The sequence below is a fragment of the Mustela putorius genome, unplaced genomic scaffold (genome assembly GCF_011764305.1).
Source record: "Mustela putorius furo isolate JIRA1106 unplaced genomic scaffold, ASM1176430v1.1 tig00003870_pilon_pilon_pilon, whole genome shotgun sequence".
NCBI lineage: Eukaryota > Metazoa > Chordata > Mammalia > Carnivora > Mustelidae > Mustela > Mustela putorius.
In genome coordinates this window covers 3,557,631-3,571,483 of record NW_025422022.1, presented here as the reverse complement: position 1 = coordinate 3,571,483, position 13,853 = coordinate 3,557,631, and the positions used below count along the sequence as shown (strand labels likewise).

Sequence of the window (13,853 nt, the reverse complement as noted above, 5' to 3'; positions counted from 1 at the left end):
AAATTTGGCTGATGCTGCCTTTAGCTTGCGATTTAAAAAACTAGGATTTAGTCATCTTTTCTTGCAGAAGGGAAAGAAACCAAAGCCTAACGGCCTTTAGAAAGGAAATAGCCCTGTTTTTCATTCTTAACTCAAGTGGTGGTTCGCACCTGGCACCGAGCACACACGCAGCTGCAGAAGCACTCGGTTGCAGAGCAGGCTGCGTCTACACGGGGTCTGCGCCTGAGCATCAAAAGACAGTGCAGGTGTATGTGAAGGCGGGCGTGCGTGTGCGTACGTGATGTGCGTGTGTGCGTGTGTGTACGTGTGTGTGTATCCTCAACAAATAACCCCAAGAGGCGCATCGGGATCAGAAAGAGCCCCGCGTTCTATCAATGGCCTAGGAAATTTCCTAAAGCTCTGAGAGTTAGTAAATCTCTAGTATCCGAAAATCATCTTTGCAGAGGCTCGTTTCTCCGTGCTCTCCTGTCCCCCAAAACAGTTGTCGCTGTCTCGTGAGTCGGCCTCTTGCCGGCTGGGGCGTCCCAAGTGGTGAAATTCGCAGAGGGCAAACGGTGTATATTTCAGGGACCCCACGGGTGCGGACCAAACCCCCGGGGCCTGGGCGTGTGCCGCGCGTGTGCGCGCGTTCCCGTGCAGTGTGAGCAGGCGGGCACGGGGGCGCTCTGCTTGCGGGCGTGCGCGAGTGTGTGCGTGAGTGTGTGCTCACGCGCTCTAGGCTAAGCCCAGAGCTCAGCTACTGGGTTGGAGAGAAAGAGGGTAGGCAAGTGCAGGAGACAGGGGGCTGAGGGGAGATGTCGAATTGATAGAACTGCTTTAACTGTCTTCCCTCTCGGGTTCGCACTGGTTTAAACCCCACTGCAACGTAGGGATAGGGGGGCTGGATTCTCTTTTGAGCTGATGGTAGAGGGGGGAGCAAGTTGAAATAACCGAGTGGGCGCGCCAGGACTCCCCGGCTGCAGGCGGGGAGGGGAGAGGGAGCCCCTGTTCCGCGCAGGGAGGAGGCGGGGTTTGGGGGCCCCGGGAACAGCGAGGAGGCGGGGGTGGCCGCGGGGACGGGGAAGTGGTCACCCCCGGGAGGCGAGAATTCGTTTGGATCACACATTAATTGGAGATATCTGATTAATTCCACTTCTGATGACTATAAATGGCGATTCTCCACCAAGGTGTCTTTATTTAAAAAAAAAAAAAAAATCATTCCGTGTCATCCCCCACGTCAGGCCTGCTCGTGGGCGTGAGGCTGTACTTCCTCCGCCCCCTCCTAATGGAGTGAACCATTCCCAGCTCTTCCCCCCTCTCTCTCTCTCTCTCTCTCTCAGCCTCTCTCTCTCTCTTCTCTCGCTCCCTCTCTCTTTCTCTCCTCCCTCTGCCTTCCCCGTGCATAAAGTCTCCGTCGCTCTTGGAACTTGTTGGCAATGCCTATTTTTCAGCTTTCCCCCGCGTTCTCTAAACTAACTATTTAAAGGTCTGCGGTCGCAAATGGTTTGACTAAACGTAGGATGGGACTTAAGTTGAACGGCAGATATATTTCACTGATCCTCGCGGTGCAAATAGGTAAGTGGCCGCCCGGCCGGGCTTGCGGATTGTGGCAGGCGGTAGCCGGCCCGGTCCGAGGCGCCCAGGGGGACCGACTGGCCCGGGGCTGCCTCGGGGTGCGGAGAAGCCGGCAAACCCCCAAGGGTGGGGGCATTGGCTCCTAGGGACTCGCGCGTCCCGAGTTGGTTTTTCTTAAAAAAAGAGAGAGAGAGAGAGACTCCAAACCTTTGCCAGGAAATGTATGCAGCTGGCCGTTTTCGGGAGGGGGCTTCCCCCCCCACTTTTTACCCCCAAAGCGCACATCCATTTTTGCTTCCTTTTCTCGGGTTAGACCAGGTTTCCTGGGTTCTGGGGCAATGCATTGGCCCCTGCGATACGGCAAGGTAATATTTTGAAGGGTCGAAAGGTGAATGCAGGAACAAGATGGCTAGGCAGCTAGAATGGAAAGTTTATATGCAGAAAGCAAAGATATTTCGGGGCTCAGACTGCTGCATTTAGAACTTTGTCATTCTCCCGCCCCCCTACCCCCCATATCCTAGCTGCAGCGTTTGCACCGGGCACCGCAGACCCGGCTGGGGGGGGGTGGCAAATTGAGAATGATAGGGAACCCCAGAGTACATATTTTAATATGCTTATTATTGAGGAGGTTGAATTCAGCCAATTATACGTGGATATCATTTTCTATGAATATTTGCCTGTTTATTTCCTTATAGGTATCCGAATTTTATATATAGGAAAGGGTTAAGAAGTGTATGCTGTATGTCACGTTGGGGGTTTGGTTTGTTATTTTTGTTTGCTTGGGGTTAATTATGTCAGATTTACTTAGTCCCCATTTTATGTTAAGGAATGTTGAGTCCTAGTTACACTGTTTGGGGGCTTTTAAAAGTTCACGTTTTTCCATCCAGACTGAGGAAGACGTGATGGAAGGCAGCACTAGAAACCCCACTTCTTCAATGCAGGTTGGAGCATTAATTAACCTGACCTAAAAGTGAAAGTGAAGTAGATTATTAATAGAATGGACAAGAGAAAAAATAGAAACTCTTCAAACGGGTTTTCTGGGGACCGAGGGAATTGTTGCCTCATATCATTTCATATCATAGCATTCTTTACAGACAAACCCTTGCAGTATTTGGATTGGAGGATCCTTTAGGGAATGGGGCAGCAGAAAATATTTTTTCTCCATGAGAAATGTGGAGGAAACGGGGTTTGGAGTTATCTACACATTAAAATGGATTCTTTGCAGTGTTGTGTTTTTAAATGCATTTGACATGATTTTGTGTATGTGGTTTTGTTTTTATTTTTAATTTTTTTTGCATGAACATTACAGGAATTTTAGACGGTGTGCAGGATGTTGGCATTTTCCTTTAATTCTAAGAATTGACTTGATTTTTTGAATCTGGTTCTTCTGAATCTTTGACATTAGTGCAAAGAGATTCAATAAAATTTAAAAATTATAATTGCAGAAAAACCCTTAAGTGTGGGAAGTAAGTGAATGTGGCATTTTGCAATTAGCCTGCAAATTTTTAGAGAGCAAGATATAGCAGTTATTTTTGAAATAGGGTTTTAAACGGAGCCGGTTCGGGGCTGTTTTCCTGGAGGGAAATAACCTTACTTTGGAGGGGTTTTTAAAAAGAGAGAGAGAAAGATTGTGCATGCGGGATACACTTGGAACACATTAACCTCTACCGGAAAATGACCATTTGTTGGCTGTGGAATTGAAATTGAGCATGTTTGTTCCCGAATGTCTGCCCTTTCCCGCACCAGAGCCTCAATCTTTAATTCATGGCTGGGAGCTGTCCCAAATCATTGACATTTGGCAACAAAAGTGGGGGTTGGGAAGGGACGAGGAGATGGAGAGGATGGTGAACGCAAATGAAGACACGCGGGAGGAAGTTTGAAATGAATGAGAGGTGGAACGAATGAATGAACAGATGGAAAAGGCACAAGACGCGGACACCGGAGAGGGAGGGAGCCCAGGTCGCCCGTCCGAGCCTCGCTGAAGCCCGGTTCAGGAAGGACAGCGAGGGTCGCACGGGCTGTGACCTGTTTGGCAGCATGAGCTTCAAAACACGTCCCGCGCGCAAGCTCCGGTCCTCCCACAGCGAACTAGAGACGAAGCAGTTATAGTTGAAAAAAAAAAAAAAAAAAAACACCAGAAATTTTCACGACTCCTTATTTTACACACGCACACACTCACACATGCGCGGTGTGGAGGGTCTTCTCCAGCAGCTCCCGCAAAGATAACGTGACGGGAGCGCTTCCTGCCCCCGGCGAGCCCCAGTTCCCCGGTTAAAATATTGGCAGTGCATCTTAGGGACTACTTTTTTGCCACTGAGTTTTGGGGGTGGAGGTAAAGGGTAAGGAGAGACGGGGAAGTGGGTGGGGGAGGGGAAGAGGGACTGTATTTTACTCCGTTCCGGCGCTGCAAAGCTGCATTTGTGGCACGTTGTAGCGGAGGGTGTGTAGGGCTCGTTTCACTGTGACCGATTCTAGTAGAACGAAGATTCGTTTATTCTATCACAGCGTTCTATTTGATATTGCAGTCGCAAGGGTTTTTATAATTTCTCGGCGGTGAGGGGAGGGAGATTCATGAAGGTTTACGTATCTGCCCGAGCCGAGGTCGAAGGTAACCTCAGTCCCTTCCCCAGCGCTTCCCGTTCCGGATTAGAAAGCGCAAGGCCCGCCTCGCTCTTCCTGCCGCAATTTGCAAACGGGGAGCTCTCGGAGCCTGCAGGTTCGGTCACCTTCCCTCTTGTCTGCGTCTGGCCCGACTCTCGGGGACCAGCGGCTGGGGGTAGCGGGGGCAGTGAGGTGTGTGGTCCTCTTCGGAGACATTCACACACAAGCCCCGGAGGCAAGAATCCTCCCCAGGAAGGAGCCTGCGCTCTGGGTCGTGGGTACTGGAGGCCGATTTTGATTCTGAGAAGATCGGCCTTGCCCTCTGCTCCCCTAGCCCCAACCGCGTGGAACAACGGTTCTTGCTCCCCTCCTGGCCCCTCTACGTGCTTCTGGCCGAGCACCTAGGAACGTGTAGCCTGTTTCGTTGGCCTAGGGGTGGAGAGAAACGGCCTTGGCAGCCGCAGTCTGGCGCCGTGGGGTTTGACCGCCCCGAGGCCAGGAGAGAGGACTTCGGAGCCGCTCGGGTTACCTCCCTCCTCCCTTTCCCTTCTTCTCTGGGTCCCGGCCGCCATCCCGCCCCCCGCCCCGCCTCACCCGCTGGAATGGACCCGCAGCTAGACGCCGGGAGCCCCGGGTCGACTGCCAACCTGGGCCTTCAGGGTTGGGGCCTGGAGAGAAAAGGTCCCACCCGCTGCAGGCGGATTGGTGGCCGGTTTTTCGGGGTGTGTGGGGGAGCTGAGCCGCGGACAGAGTTTCACGGATCTGGCCCCCGGGAGGCAGCCCGGGGTACCTGTGCCAACACAGGTACTCTGCCCGGCCCCGAGTGCACCGACCACTCGTCACCCCAGCCCAGTCGCTGGACGCCAAGGCTGCTCTTTCTCCAGTGGGGTGGGGAGGGTGAGTGCGACGATCTCACTCGGAACACATACCCCACGGTAGGCAGTCCGATTTATAATAAACAACCCATTTCGATGGCTGCTGCTGGCTTCCAGAGACTTTATTAATTTAGTCATTCAGCAGTGTTTGCTGAGCACCCACCAAGCACCGGGAGCCCGCCCGAGGCTTTTTCGCAAGACGTGGCCAGAGGTTCAGCTCCGTGGCCCCCACGCGATCCCGCCTCCTCACCCCTTCGTCACCCCCGCACTCTGCTGCCGTTACCCCCTCTGTCACCTCAGAAATGCAAGATTGCACTTCGAGAGCCAGGACGGACTTGCTGGGGAAGTGTTGGGAAACGAAGGAGGGAGTGAGGAGAAAGAGAGAAATAAAAGAGACGGGGGAGGTGAGAAGAGGGGGCGATGGAAACAGAAAAAGATGCAGAGCGAGATGCGGGAGGGAGCTGCAGGAAAGGAATGGACTCGCCTCCCCCTCCCGCACCCGCTCGCGCGCAGACGGTCCGCACAAGTCTGTAGTTGGGGCGGGTCAGTCACTCTTGGGCTACATCTTTCATTTACCTTTAACACTGGCGTCCCGCGAGGCTGGGCCACGAGTCGGGGGCTGGCGGGCCTCGGGGGCTGGCGGGCGGGGTCGCGACGCTGCTGACCAGTGTCCCCTCCTCCCCGCAGCGTACCTGGTGCAGGCCGTGAGAGCAGCGGGCAAGTGCGATGCGGTCTTTAAGGGCTTTTCGGACTGTTTGCTCAAGCTGGGCGACAGCATGGCCAACTACCCGCAGGGCCTGGACGACAAGACGAACATCAAGACCGTGTGCACGTAAGTGTCCACTTTGGCCTGCTGGGTTTCTGTTCTGGGGGGCGCTGCTGAGGTCCGTGCGGGCTTGGCTGAGGGCCTGCGCTCTGAATTCCCCGCCAACGCGAATCAGAGCGTGCTGGGCTGTGGGCTCTCGACCTCAGGCCTCGGCCAGGGTCTGGGTCTGATTGCCCAAAGGGGTCCTGTGGTCTGAGATGGGCAGGGGAGGATCCTCCCACGCGGGAGCGGGGCCCAGCCCGGCGCATCCTCACCCGCAGGCACAGAGGCGCCGGCACTAGGCGCGCTGGAACCCAGAGCGAGGGCAGAAAACTGCTGGCGGTTCCCCGCTCTACTTTGAGGCCGTCTTCGTCATTTTTTCCCCCCTGCGTGCGTGAATGAGTGGACTGCCAAGTACTCTCCGAAGAAGAGTTGGTTTTGGTTTGCAGAGCATTTTAGGAAATACCTCAGGTTTGCATAAAGGAAAGGTCAATGTCAATCATTTATTTTGTCCATTTCCCCTGATAAAACCCGTTCTGCTACACACGAAGAACACTTGGGGGCAGGCTAGGGAGCGCGGGTCCCTCTTTCTCTTTCTAAGAGAGAGGCTGGAAGAATATTTTGTTTAGTGTCAATGATTTTGGCCAAGAAAAGTATGTCATGGGCCTCCATTGACCATCTCTTCTGAGTCTGTGGCAGATTAATAGAGGTCTGGGCTAGCCCCCTCTTGTTCCCCCCATCTTCCTCTCTGCATTTGCTTGGTATCCCCAGGCCACAGGCAGGTAAGGACTAGGTACCTGGCCAGGTACAGTGGATTTTCCCAGAGCTTGGCTGAAAAGCACTGCTCCCACTAGGAAAAAAGGTAACTAGCAGAGAGCCCTACTATGGTAGACCAGCAACATTTTAGCTACTGCAGACCTTAGCAGTACCTCTGTCCTCTATAATACACACATAAACACACACACACACACACACACACACACACACTTATTTTATTTTACTTTATTTTATTTTTCAAAAAAAAAAAAAAGCTGTAACTCCCACCCCTCACCCAATTCTTGTCTTTACCAAAAAGCCCAAGGCAAGAGGTATTCCTTGGCTCCCACAGGTTGATGAAACCATTTTCTGCACCATCCTTTGTATACAGTGAAGTCCTTTTTTCTCTAATTCCTAGGGAGGGACCATTTATCACCAAAAGCCGCAGCACCTAGGTAGCTGGTACCTTCCTATCAGAAAAGGGACAAAAGCCTGATCTGGGTTGCATACCCACCTACTTTAATTCCAAATGTCTGGTGAAAGGTAAGAATGTAGCTTTATGAAGACTGACAAAAGGTTAGATATAGATCAGCTCCCAAATCTTCTACTATTTGCTAGAATTCAGTTATTGCAAGTTATTTTAACTTTTTTGCAGGACTTGGTCCTGGAGGATAGAAGTATCCTCCTCCAACCCCCTGCCCACCCCATCTTCCAGAGGCTGGAGGCCATTGCTGGGTCTGGGCTTCCACTTCATTAATGACTCTGGTTGCTCAACACTCTGCTGAAACCCACCGCCTCTCAGTACCTTGTGGATATCTGTCCTTTATCACCATACTCCTCTTCCAGGAGGGTCCTGTCCCCATCTGGGCATGCATAAAGAAAGAGGAGCTTTAGACATCCTTTGGGAGGTGCAATGACAGCAAGAGCGCTTTCCCTCCGCCTCTTGATTTCTCTAAATCTTGCTGTTTATTATGAAGTGAGGAACCTGGAAGCCCTGTGCTCCAGGCTCCCCCGTCCTCATAAATTAGAGACTCACAAAAGTCGTTAGAAAATAGCCAGAGCTCAAGGCAATTAAACAAGCATTTGTATCTTTGCTATTAGCCAGAGGATGGGGTGGGCGTGCAAACAAGAATCAATCAAACATGGTGCTTGCCTTCAACGCACTTACAGTCCAGGCTAGCGAGCAGAAGGGAGGGATAGGAGAAAATACAACCAAATTGCATGGAAGGCGATCGCTAGTGACCTGGCGCTACAGGCCCGGGTGAAGTGGGAGCCAGCCCAGCTCGGAGTTACCGAGACGCACGGATCGACCCAGCACCGAAAGGAGACAGCGCCCCAGGAATCGATCACGGGTTGGAATTATATTTAGTCTCGGGATCTATTTTGGGTTTTCGGAAGAAAGGGGGACAATAATGAAAAAGGACAGGTTGGTTGAAGGTTGTGGGGGCGGGGCTAGCAGCTGAGCCCAAGGGGGAGGAGGTGCCGGGGGAAGAAGGCTCGGGGCCTCGGGAAGAGGCGAGGAGAGAGGGAGAGAGGAGGAGAGGGGGTCCGTGGAAGGCGGGCGGAGGGTACCGCGGCGGCACCGAGTCCCGTCCTGGGGGGCTGCACACCATACCCGGGAGGCCGTGGGGAGGAGGCTTTCTGGGGCCCAAGCCCAAGAAGGACTCCGGAGGGGGAGAAGAGGAGGGACCCAGCGTGCAGGCCCGGGAGCACTGGGATTTGCAAAAACAGAAGGTGGCTACAGGCTGGCCCCAGGGCACCGACACTCACCGACTCGGGGAGGGGAGAGGCAGGCAGGAGTCTCCGGACCAAATCGGAGCTCGGGGACTGTGGAGAGCGAGGCCAGGGGTCACGGAGGGCCGAAGAGGAAGGGGGAGGAGGAGGAAGAGGAAGTGAGGGATTCAACAGAGGAAAACCGAGGGGAGGGAAAAGGAGGAAGACAAAGAAGGGAAGAGGAAGGGATGGGAAAATCGGAGAACGGGAAACAAAAGGAAGGGAGGAGGGAGCTGCGGGCGAAGGCGAGGGAGTACCGCAGCGAGGAGGGGGCGTGGGACACAGAAGGGACGAGGGGGAGGAGAAAGTGAGAAGCCAAGAGGGGAGGGCCTTGCTCTGAGCAAGTAACCCATCTTGCAAGCTAAGAGGCATTAATGGGCGGCAGCTTGCAAGGCTTAGCACTGTTTTCCTAGCTTTCCCCGAGGAGGACGAGCAATCTGTCTGCGCAGGCCGAGGTGCCAGCGCGGCGCTGCGGGTGCGGCCCGGCTCCCGGCTGCCGGGTGCCCGCCCGGGAGCCGGAAAGAGAAACCAGACGCCGCCGGGGGCGGCCTCTGCCCTCAGACGTCGGCTTCCAGGGTGGGCCGAGGTCTGGCGAAAGCAAACCTAGCCCGACCCGGGCGCCGGGCTTCTGGGGAGGAGGTGGGGGGTGTCTCCCGCAGAGGTTTGCGGAGACCGCGGGGTGGAGGCGGTGGGGGTGGGGAGGAGGCGCAGGGGTGCAGGACCGGGTCCTCCCCGCGCCCAAAGTCAACCTGCTTCTCCCGTTTTGTTCTGTTCCTCGCCAGATACTGGGAGGATTTCCACAGCTGCACGGTCACAGCCCTTACGGATTGCCAGGAAGGGGCGAAAGATATGTGGGATAAACTGAGAAAAGAATCCAAAAACCTCAACATCCAAGGCAGCTTATTCGAACTCTGCGGCAGCGGCAACGGGGCGGCGGGGTCCCTGCTCCCGACGCTCCCCGTGCTCCTGATGTCTCTCTCGGCAGCTTTAGCGACTTGGCTTTCCTTCTGAGCGCGGGGCCGGCTCCCCCCGCGCGCCCACCCACATTCACTCCATGCTCCCGGAAATCGAGAGGAAGATCCATTCGTTCTTTGGGGACGTTGTGATTCTCTGTGATGCTGAAAACACTCATATAGGATTGTGGGAAATCCTGATTCTCCTTTTGATTTCGTTTGATTCCTTGTATTTTATTTGCCAAATGTTACCAATCAGTGAGCAAGCAAGCACAGCCAAAATCGGACCTCAGCTTTAGTCCGTCTTCACACAAAAATAAGAAAACGGAAAACCCACCCCATTTTTTTTTAATTTTTAATTTTTATTTTTTGGCACAAGAATCTCAGGAACGGCCCTGGGCCACCTACTATATTAATCATGTTAATACATGACAAATGATGGGCTCCTCCTAATAGGAAAGAGAGGAGAGGAGAAGGCCAGGGGAATGAATTCAAGAGAGATGTCCACGAGGAAAGCATATGGTGAATAATTCACGCTCACGTCTTTCTTCCACAGTATCTTGTTTTGATCCTTTCCACTGCACATTTCTCCTCGAGGAAAGTGAAAGGACAGATTGTTGGCTTTGTGGTTTAAGGATAGGAGGGAGAAAGGGAAGGGATTGAGGAAATCTCGGGTGTCTAGGTAAAGGCTTCCAGAAGAATCGCTGCTAAAGTCACTGAGAGGTTAAGCTTTACCTGCTGTTGTCGATGCATCTTTCCAAGTCCACTGCCTTTATTTTCCCTCTTGTTTTAGCTGTTACACATACAGTAATACCTGAATATCCAACGGTATAGATCACAAGGGGGGGTGTTAAATGTTAATCTAAAACATAGTTAAAAAAAGATTTTGACATAAAAGAGCCTTGATTTTAAAAAAAGAGAGAGATGTAATTTAAAAAGTTTATTATAAATTAAATTCAGCAAAAAAAGATTTGCTACAAAGTATAGAGAAGTATAAAATAAAAGTTATTGTTTGAAATGGGGGTGTCATTTGTTTCCTGCCCCAAGCCTGCTTTCTTGATCCAGTGCCTGGGGTTTCCATAGGGACACGGGGACGCTGGAGTATACAAGCACCTGTTCGCCAGCCAGTAGATAACCTGTCATCTTCAAGCAGACCCTCTTTAACTAGGTCACTTTGCCAGTTTTCTGAAATCGTGTTTACTTGAAGAGAAAGAGGACGTTGTATTTTCAATAAATAAAAAGCAGAGATCTTCTGTAGGTGAGGATTCGGGCAGGTTGGGCTTGCGCGAGAAAACACACGCAGACCCAAGGCCAGTGCCCAGCCTGCGGGCCCCCGCCCCAGGCTGGTCGGAGCCCTAACCACGATCGGTGCAGGCCGAGTCCTAACCACGATTCGCCTCTTCCTCTGCGGTGTCCAGAGGCAGCTTGCGAACGAACCGCCATTAAGGGCTCTAGCAGAGGGGCCGAGGAGAGGCTGTGGTCCCTGGCAGGGATCAGGTGAATCCTTTCATAATTAATAAGACAGCTCAGCTGAAATGGCGAGGAGACGGGGCCCTATTGATCTGGCAGTCGAGCAGCTTCCACCTCTCCTATTTATAGGCCCCGCATGGCCTTACGGAGAGGTAAACATTCGAGAGTAATCACGGGCGGAGGAGACCGGGGTCCAAGAGGCCGCCGGAACTGGAGCAGGCTGGGGGAGGGAAAACTGGGCGTCTGTCTCTGGGTTCAAGGAAATCGAAATCTGATTTCTAGGAGAAGGTGGGGGGGGGGGGGAGAGGGAGCTGCAGGGGGGAGGGCGGGGTCCCGCGGGGGTGGGGATGGAGGTCTGGTGGGGCGAGGCCCTGGAGGCTGCGGCGTGTTCCCGCGCCCCGGAGCGAGCCGGCCGCCGCCGGGAGGGTGCGCGGCGGCTCTGAAATGCAATGTGTAAACAATCGCTAGAGTAACAGTTCATAAATCAAACCCAGTAGGTCGCAGCCCAATCTGCATTCCCCCCACGGATTGAATTCCAGCAACACATGCGTCCCTGCGCCCCGAGCGCTAGAACCTGCCGGGATTCTTAATGGCAGCATATATTACCGCGGCCGGTTCCCGCAAGCGCCGCGCCGGGCCACTCCTGGGAATACTTTCACCCGCCACCTTCTACCCAGCCCCTCCTCCGCCGATCCCCTATTCTCAGCCAAAAGCAAAGGAGATCCTGCCTGCCTGCGCGGAATGGTCACCCATAGGGAACGGTGGTTGTTTGGCAAAATAGCGTTTGCTTTTGATCATTTCGTTTCAGGGGTTATTTTCTGTCCAAGTAGAGGTAGGATGATTCTAACCCAAGCGCAATCCCTGGAATTCAAATTAAAATGTCTGAGCCTGTTTTAAATACGAATCTATTTAATGAGGGGGAGGAGAACAGGGAAAAGAGGGAGGGTCTTCTATCATTTCTCTCTCTCTCTCTCTTTTTTTTTTTTTTTTTGCCTGGAGAGCTCGCCGCCTCCTGCCGGCATCTTTCCCAAGGAGGGCTGGGGGCGAACCGGTGCACGCAGCTGGGCCCCTGGCTGGCCAAAGGAAAATACACGCATTGGTCTCCCCAGGCTTGGGGGAAGGGAGACATCCGAGACACATGGAGGATGCCCCTCCCCTAGCAGCGCGGGTTTCCCACCTGGAAATCTGTCTCCTTCGAAATCTGGGAGGAGGCGACACTCAGGGAGAGGGCAGAGGCGACGGGCGGGAAGGATTGGGAACGCGGGCTCGTTTGCTCTCTCAACAAGGTTCTTCTCCAGGAGCGCCGCCCTCCTGTGGCTCCAACTGCCTTCCCAGAGGGAGGGCACTCCACCGCCACGTCCTTCAGCGCCCCCACTCCGTCCTGTCCCAGACCATCCTTCCAGTGCGTCGAGAAAGATCGGTGCCCTGTTGGGGACTCATTTGCCCTGTCCTAGGCCGGTACTACCAGCAAGTGCGCTCGGGGCGGGGGGAGCCCCAGCAAGGCAGGGGCGCTAGTCTCAGGAACACAGGTTGCCGCATCTGGCTCGTGAGAGAACATTTCTTCTTGTTGTGGTGATTGTTTAGATTATTATCGCGCCGTCTTCGACTATAATTTGCTGTTTAATCATGATGACATCTCCATATGTTAGTTGATGTTTTTAAGCAGCAAAGCAGTAAGCCCTGTTCCCAGCTCAGGGAGATATTAACCAGGGTGCGCATACCCCTCACCCAGATGGGGATGGGGATCCTAGTGGGTTTCGTCCACCAAGGAAATGGTCATACCAACGTGCACCTCTCCAAGCAGCCCACCAGCACTGGCCCTGAGCCTCTGAGGACTTGTTGGGATTGTAGAAGCACCTTTCTTCACTCTACTCCCTGCCCAAGTAGATCCAAGATACAAAGGCTACCTTGAGTGTAATATTTGGTTATCCTCATGAAAATACTAGAGAGGTCAGCTCCAGAGTCCTTGGGAGGAGGAAGTAGAGGGAACCAAGAGGTGGCCAGAGAAGGAGGGCCTGGAAAATGGGGATGCAGAGGAAGATGAGGAAAACATCCAGATATAGAATCAGCAGAGGGGAGAGGGGAAGGCAGTCCCCTTAAACACAGAAGGAGATAATGGAGAAATTTCCAGGTGGAGATGGTAGAGTTGCGGAGGATAGAGAAGAAATTGGGACTGATTTTCGTTCACGACTCTCTCAGAGAAACGAATGAGCACAAGGACCACCATGCAGATTCTCTTTCTGTAAACCCAGAGATGCTTTCATTCCAGCCGAAGCCTCAAGGGTAGGGTTTGGTCATCACTGAGCCTCAGAACCTTTGGGCTAGGCAGGCGTGAGTGAAGTCCGTGGAGGCGGGAGCGCCAGCACTCACCGCGCACCTGAGCGCATCCCTGGGGACTTCGGGTGGCTGAGAGCAGATGAAGCCCTTGCCCCTCCCCCCTTCCTCCTTTGCTCCCACCCCCTTCCCCCCTTCCTGACACTCCTTCACAGATCCTAGCAAAGCTGCTTCTGGGAAGGTCTCCAAACACTCTTTCCCTCTCCCACTACCCGCCCCACCCCTCACCCCCCAGCCCCGCGCACACGCAAAGCTCTGCACCCCGGCAGCTCCAGGCTGGACACCGCCAGTCCTAGAGGTGTCCACTCTCTGGAACAGTCTATGGTCTGGTCCCATGGGACCAGAGAAAAGGTCCACTTGTCTCACCCCTGCAAAGCGTTGCTTCCCTCCTCCCTTGCCTCTACTATGAAAATAAAGTGGGGACGGGGCTGTGAGGATGTAGGCTGTGTGGCTGGAGCAAGACCCAGGGCTCACCACATGTCAAGCCCTGTGCCCTCAAGTCACTGCAGGTGGGGCATCAGGGAATGCGTAATGTTGTAGTTCGTTCCCTCCTCCCCCAAGAAGAACATCGTCTGTCAGGGACTCTTCCTTGATGTTGGGGCCCAGAACCTCAGCTGCAAACCCCAACCTGGGAATAAAGAGAAACCCTGCCCAGCCCTGCCCACTTGAGCCCCATGGGGTGAAGGGGAAGGGTAATATTCCCATCTAGATTTTCACCCTGGTAGGACAAGG

General features: G+C 53.7%; 1 protein-coding gene across 2 annotated transcripts; it reads left to right on the top strand.

The window, feature by feature from the left end:
- The first annotated feature begins 1,305 nt into the window (after positions 1-1,305).
- On the top strand, positions 1,306-10,335 carry NRN1 (neuritin 1). Of its 2 annotated transcripts, none has more exons than XM_004753662.3 (3): positions 1,306-1,554; positions 5,718-5,862; positions 9,147-10,335. In XM_004753662.3, the coding sequence occupies exons 1-3, from the start codon at positions 1,500-1,502 to the stop codon at positions 9,373-9,375; spliced, it is 429 nt and encodes a 142-aa protein (XP_004753719.1). In that variant the 5' UTR covers positions 1,306-1,499; the 3' UTR covers positions 9,376-10,335. The 2 variants fall into 2 exon arrangements, with proteins under 2 accessions (XP_004753719.1, XP_004753718.1); XM_004753661.2 differs by lacking the exon at positions 1,306-1,554 and adding an exon at positions 4,111-4,270.
- The last annotated feature ends 3,518 nt before the right edge of the window (positions 10,336-13,853 follow it).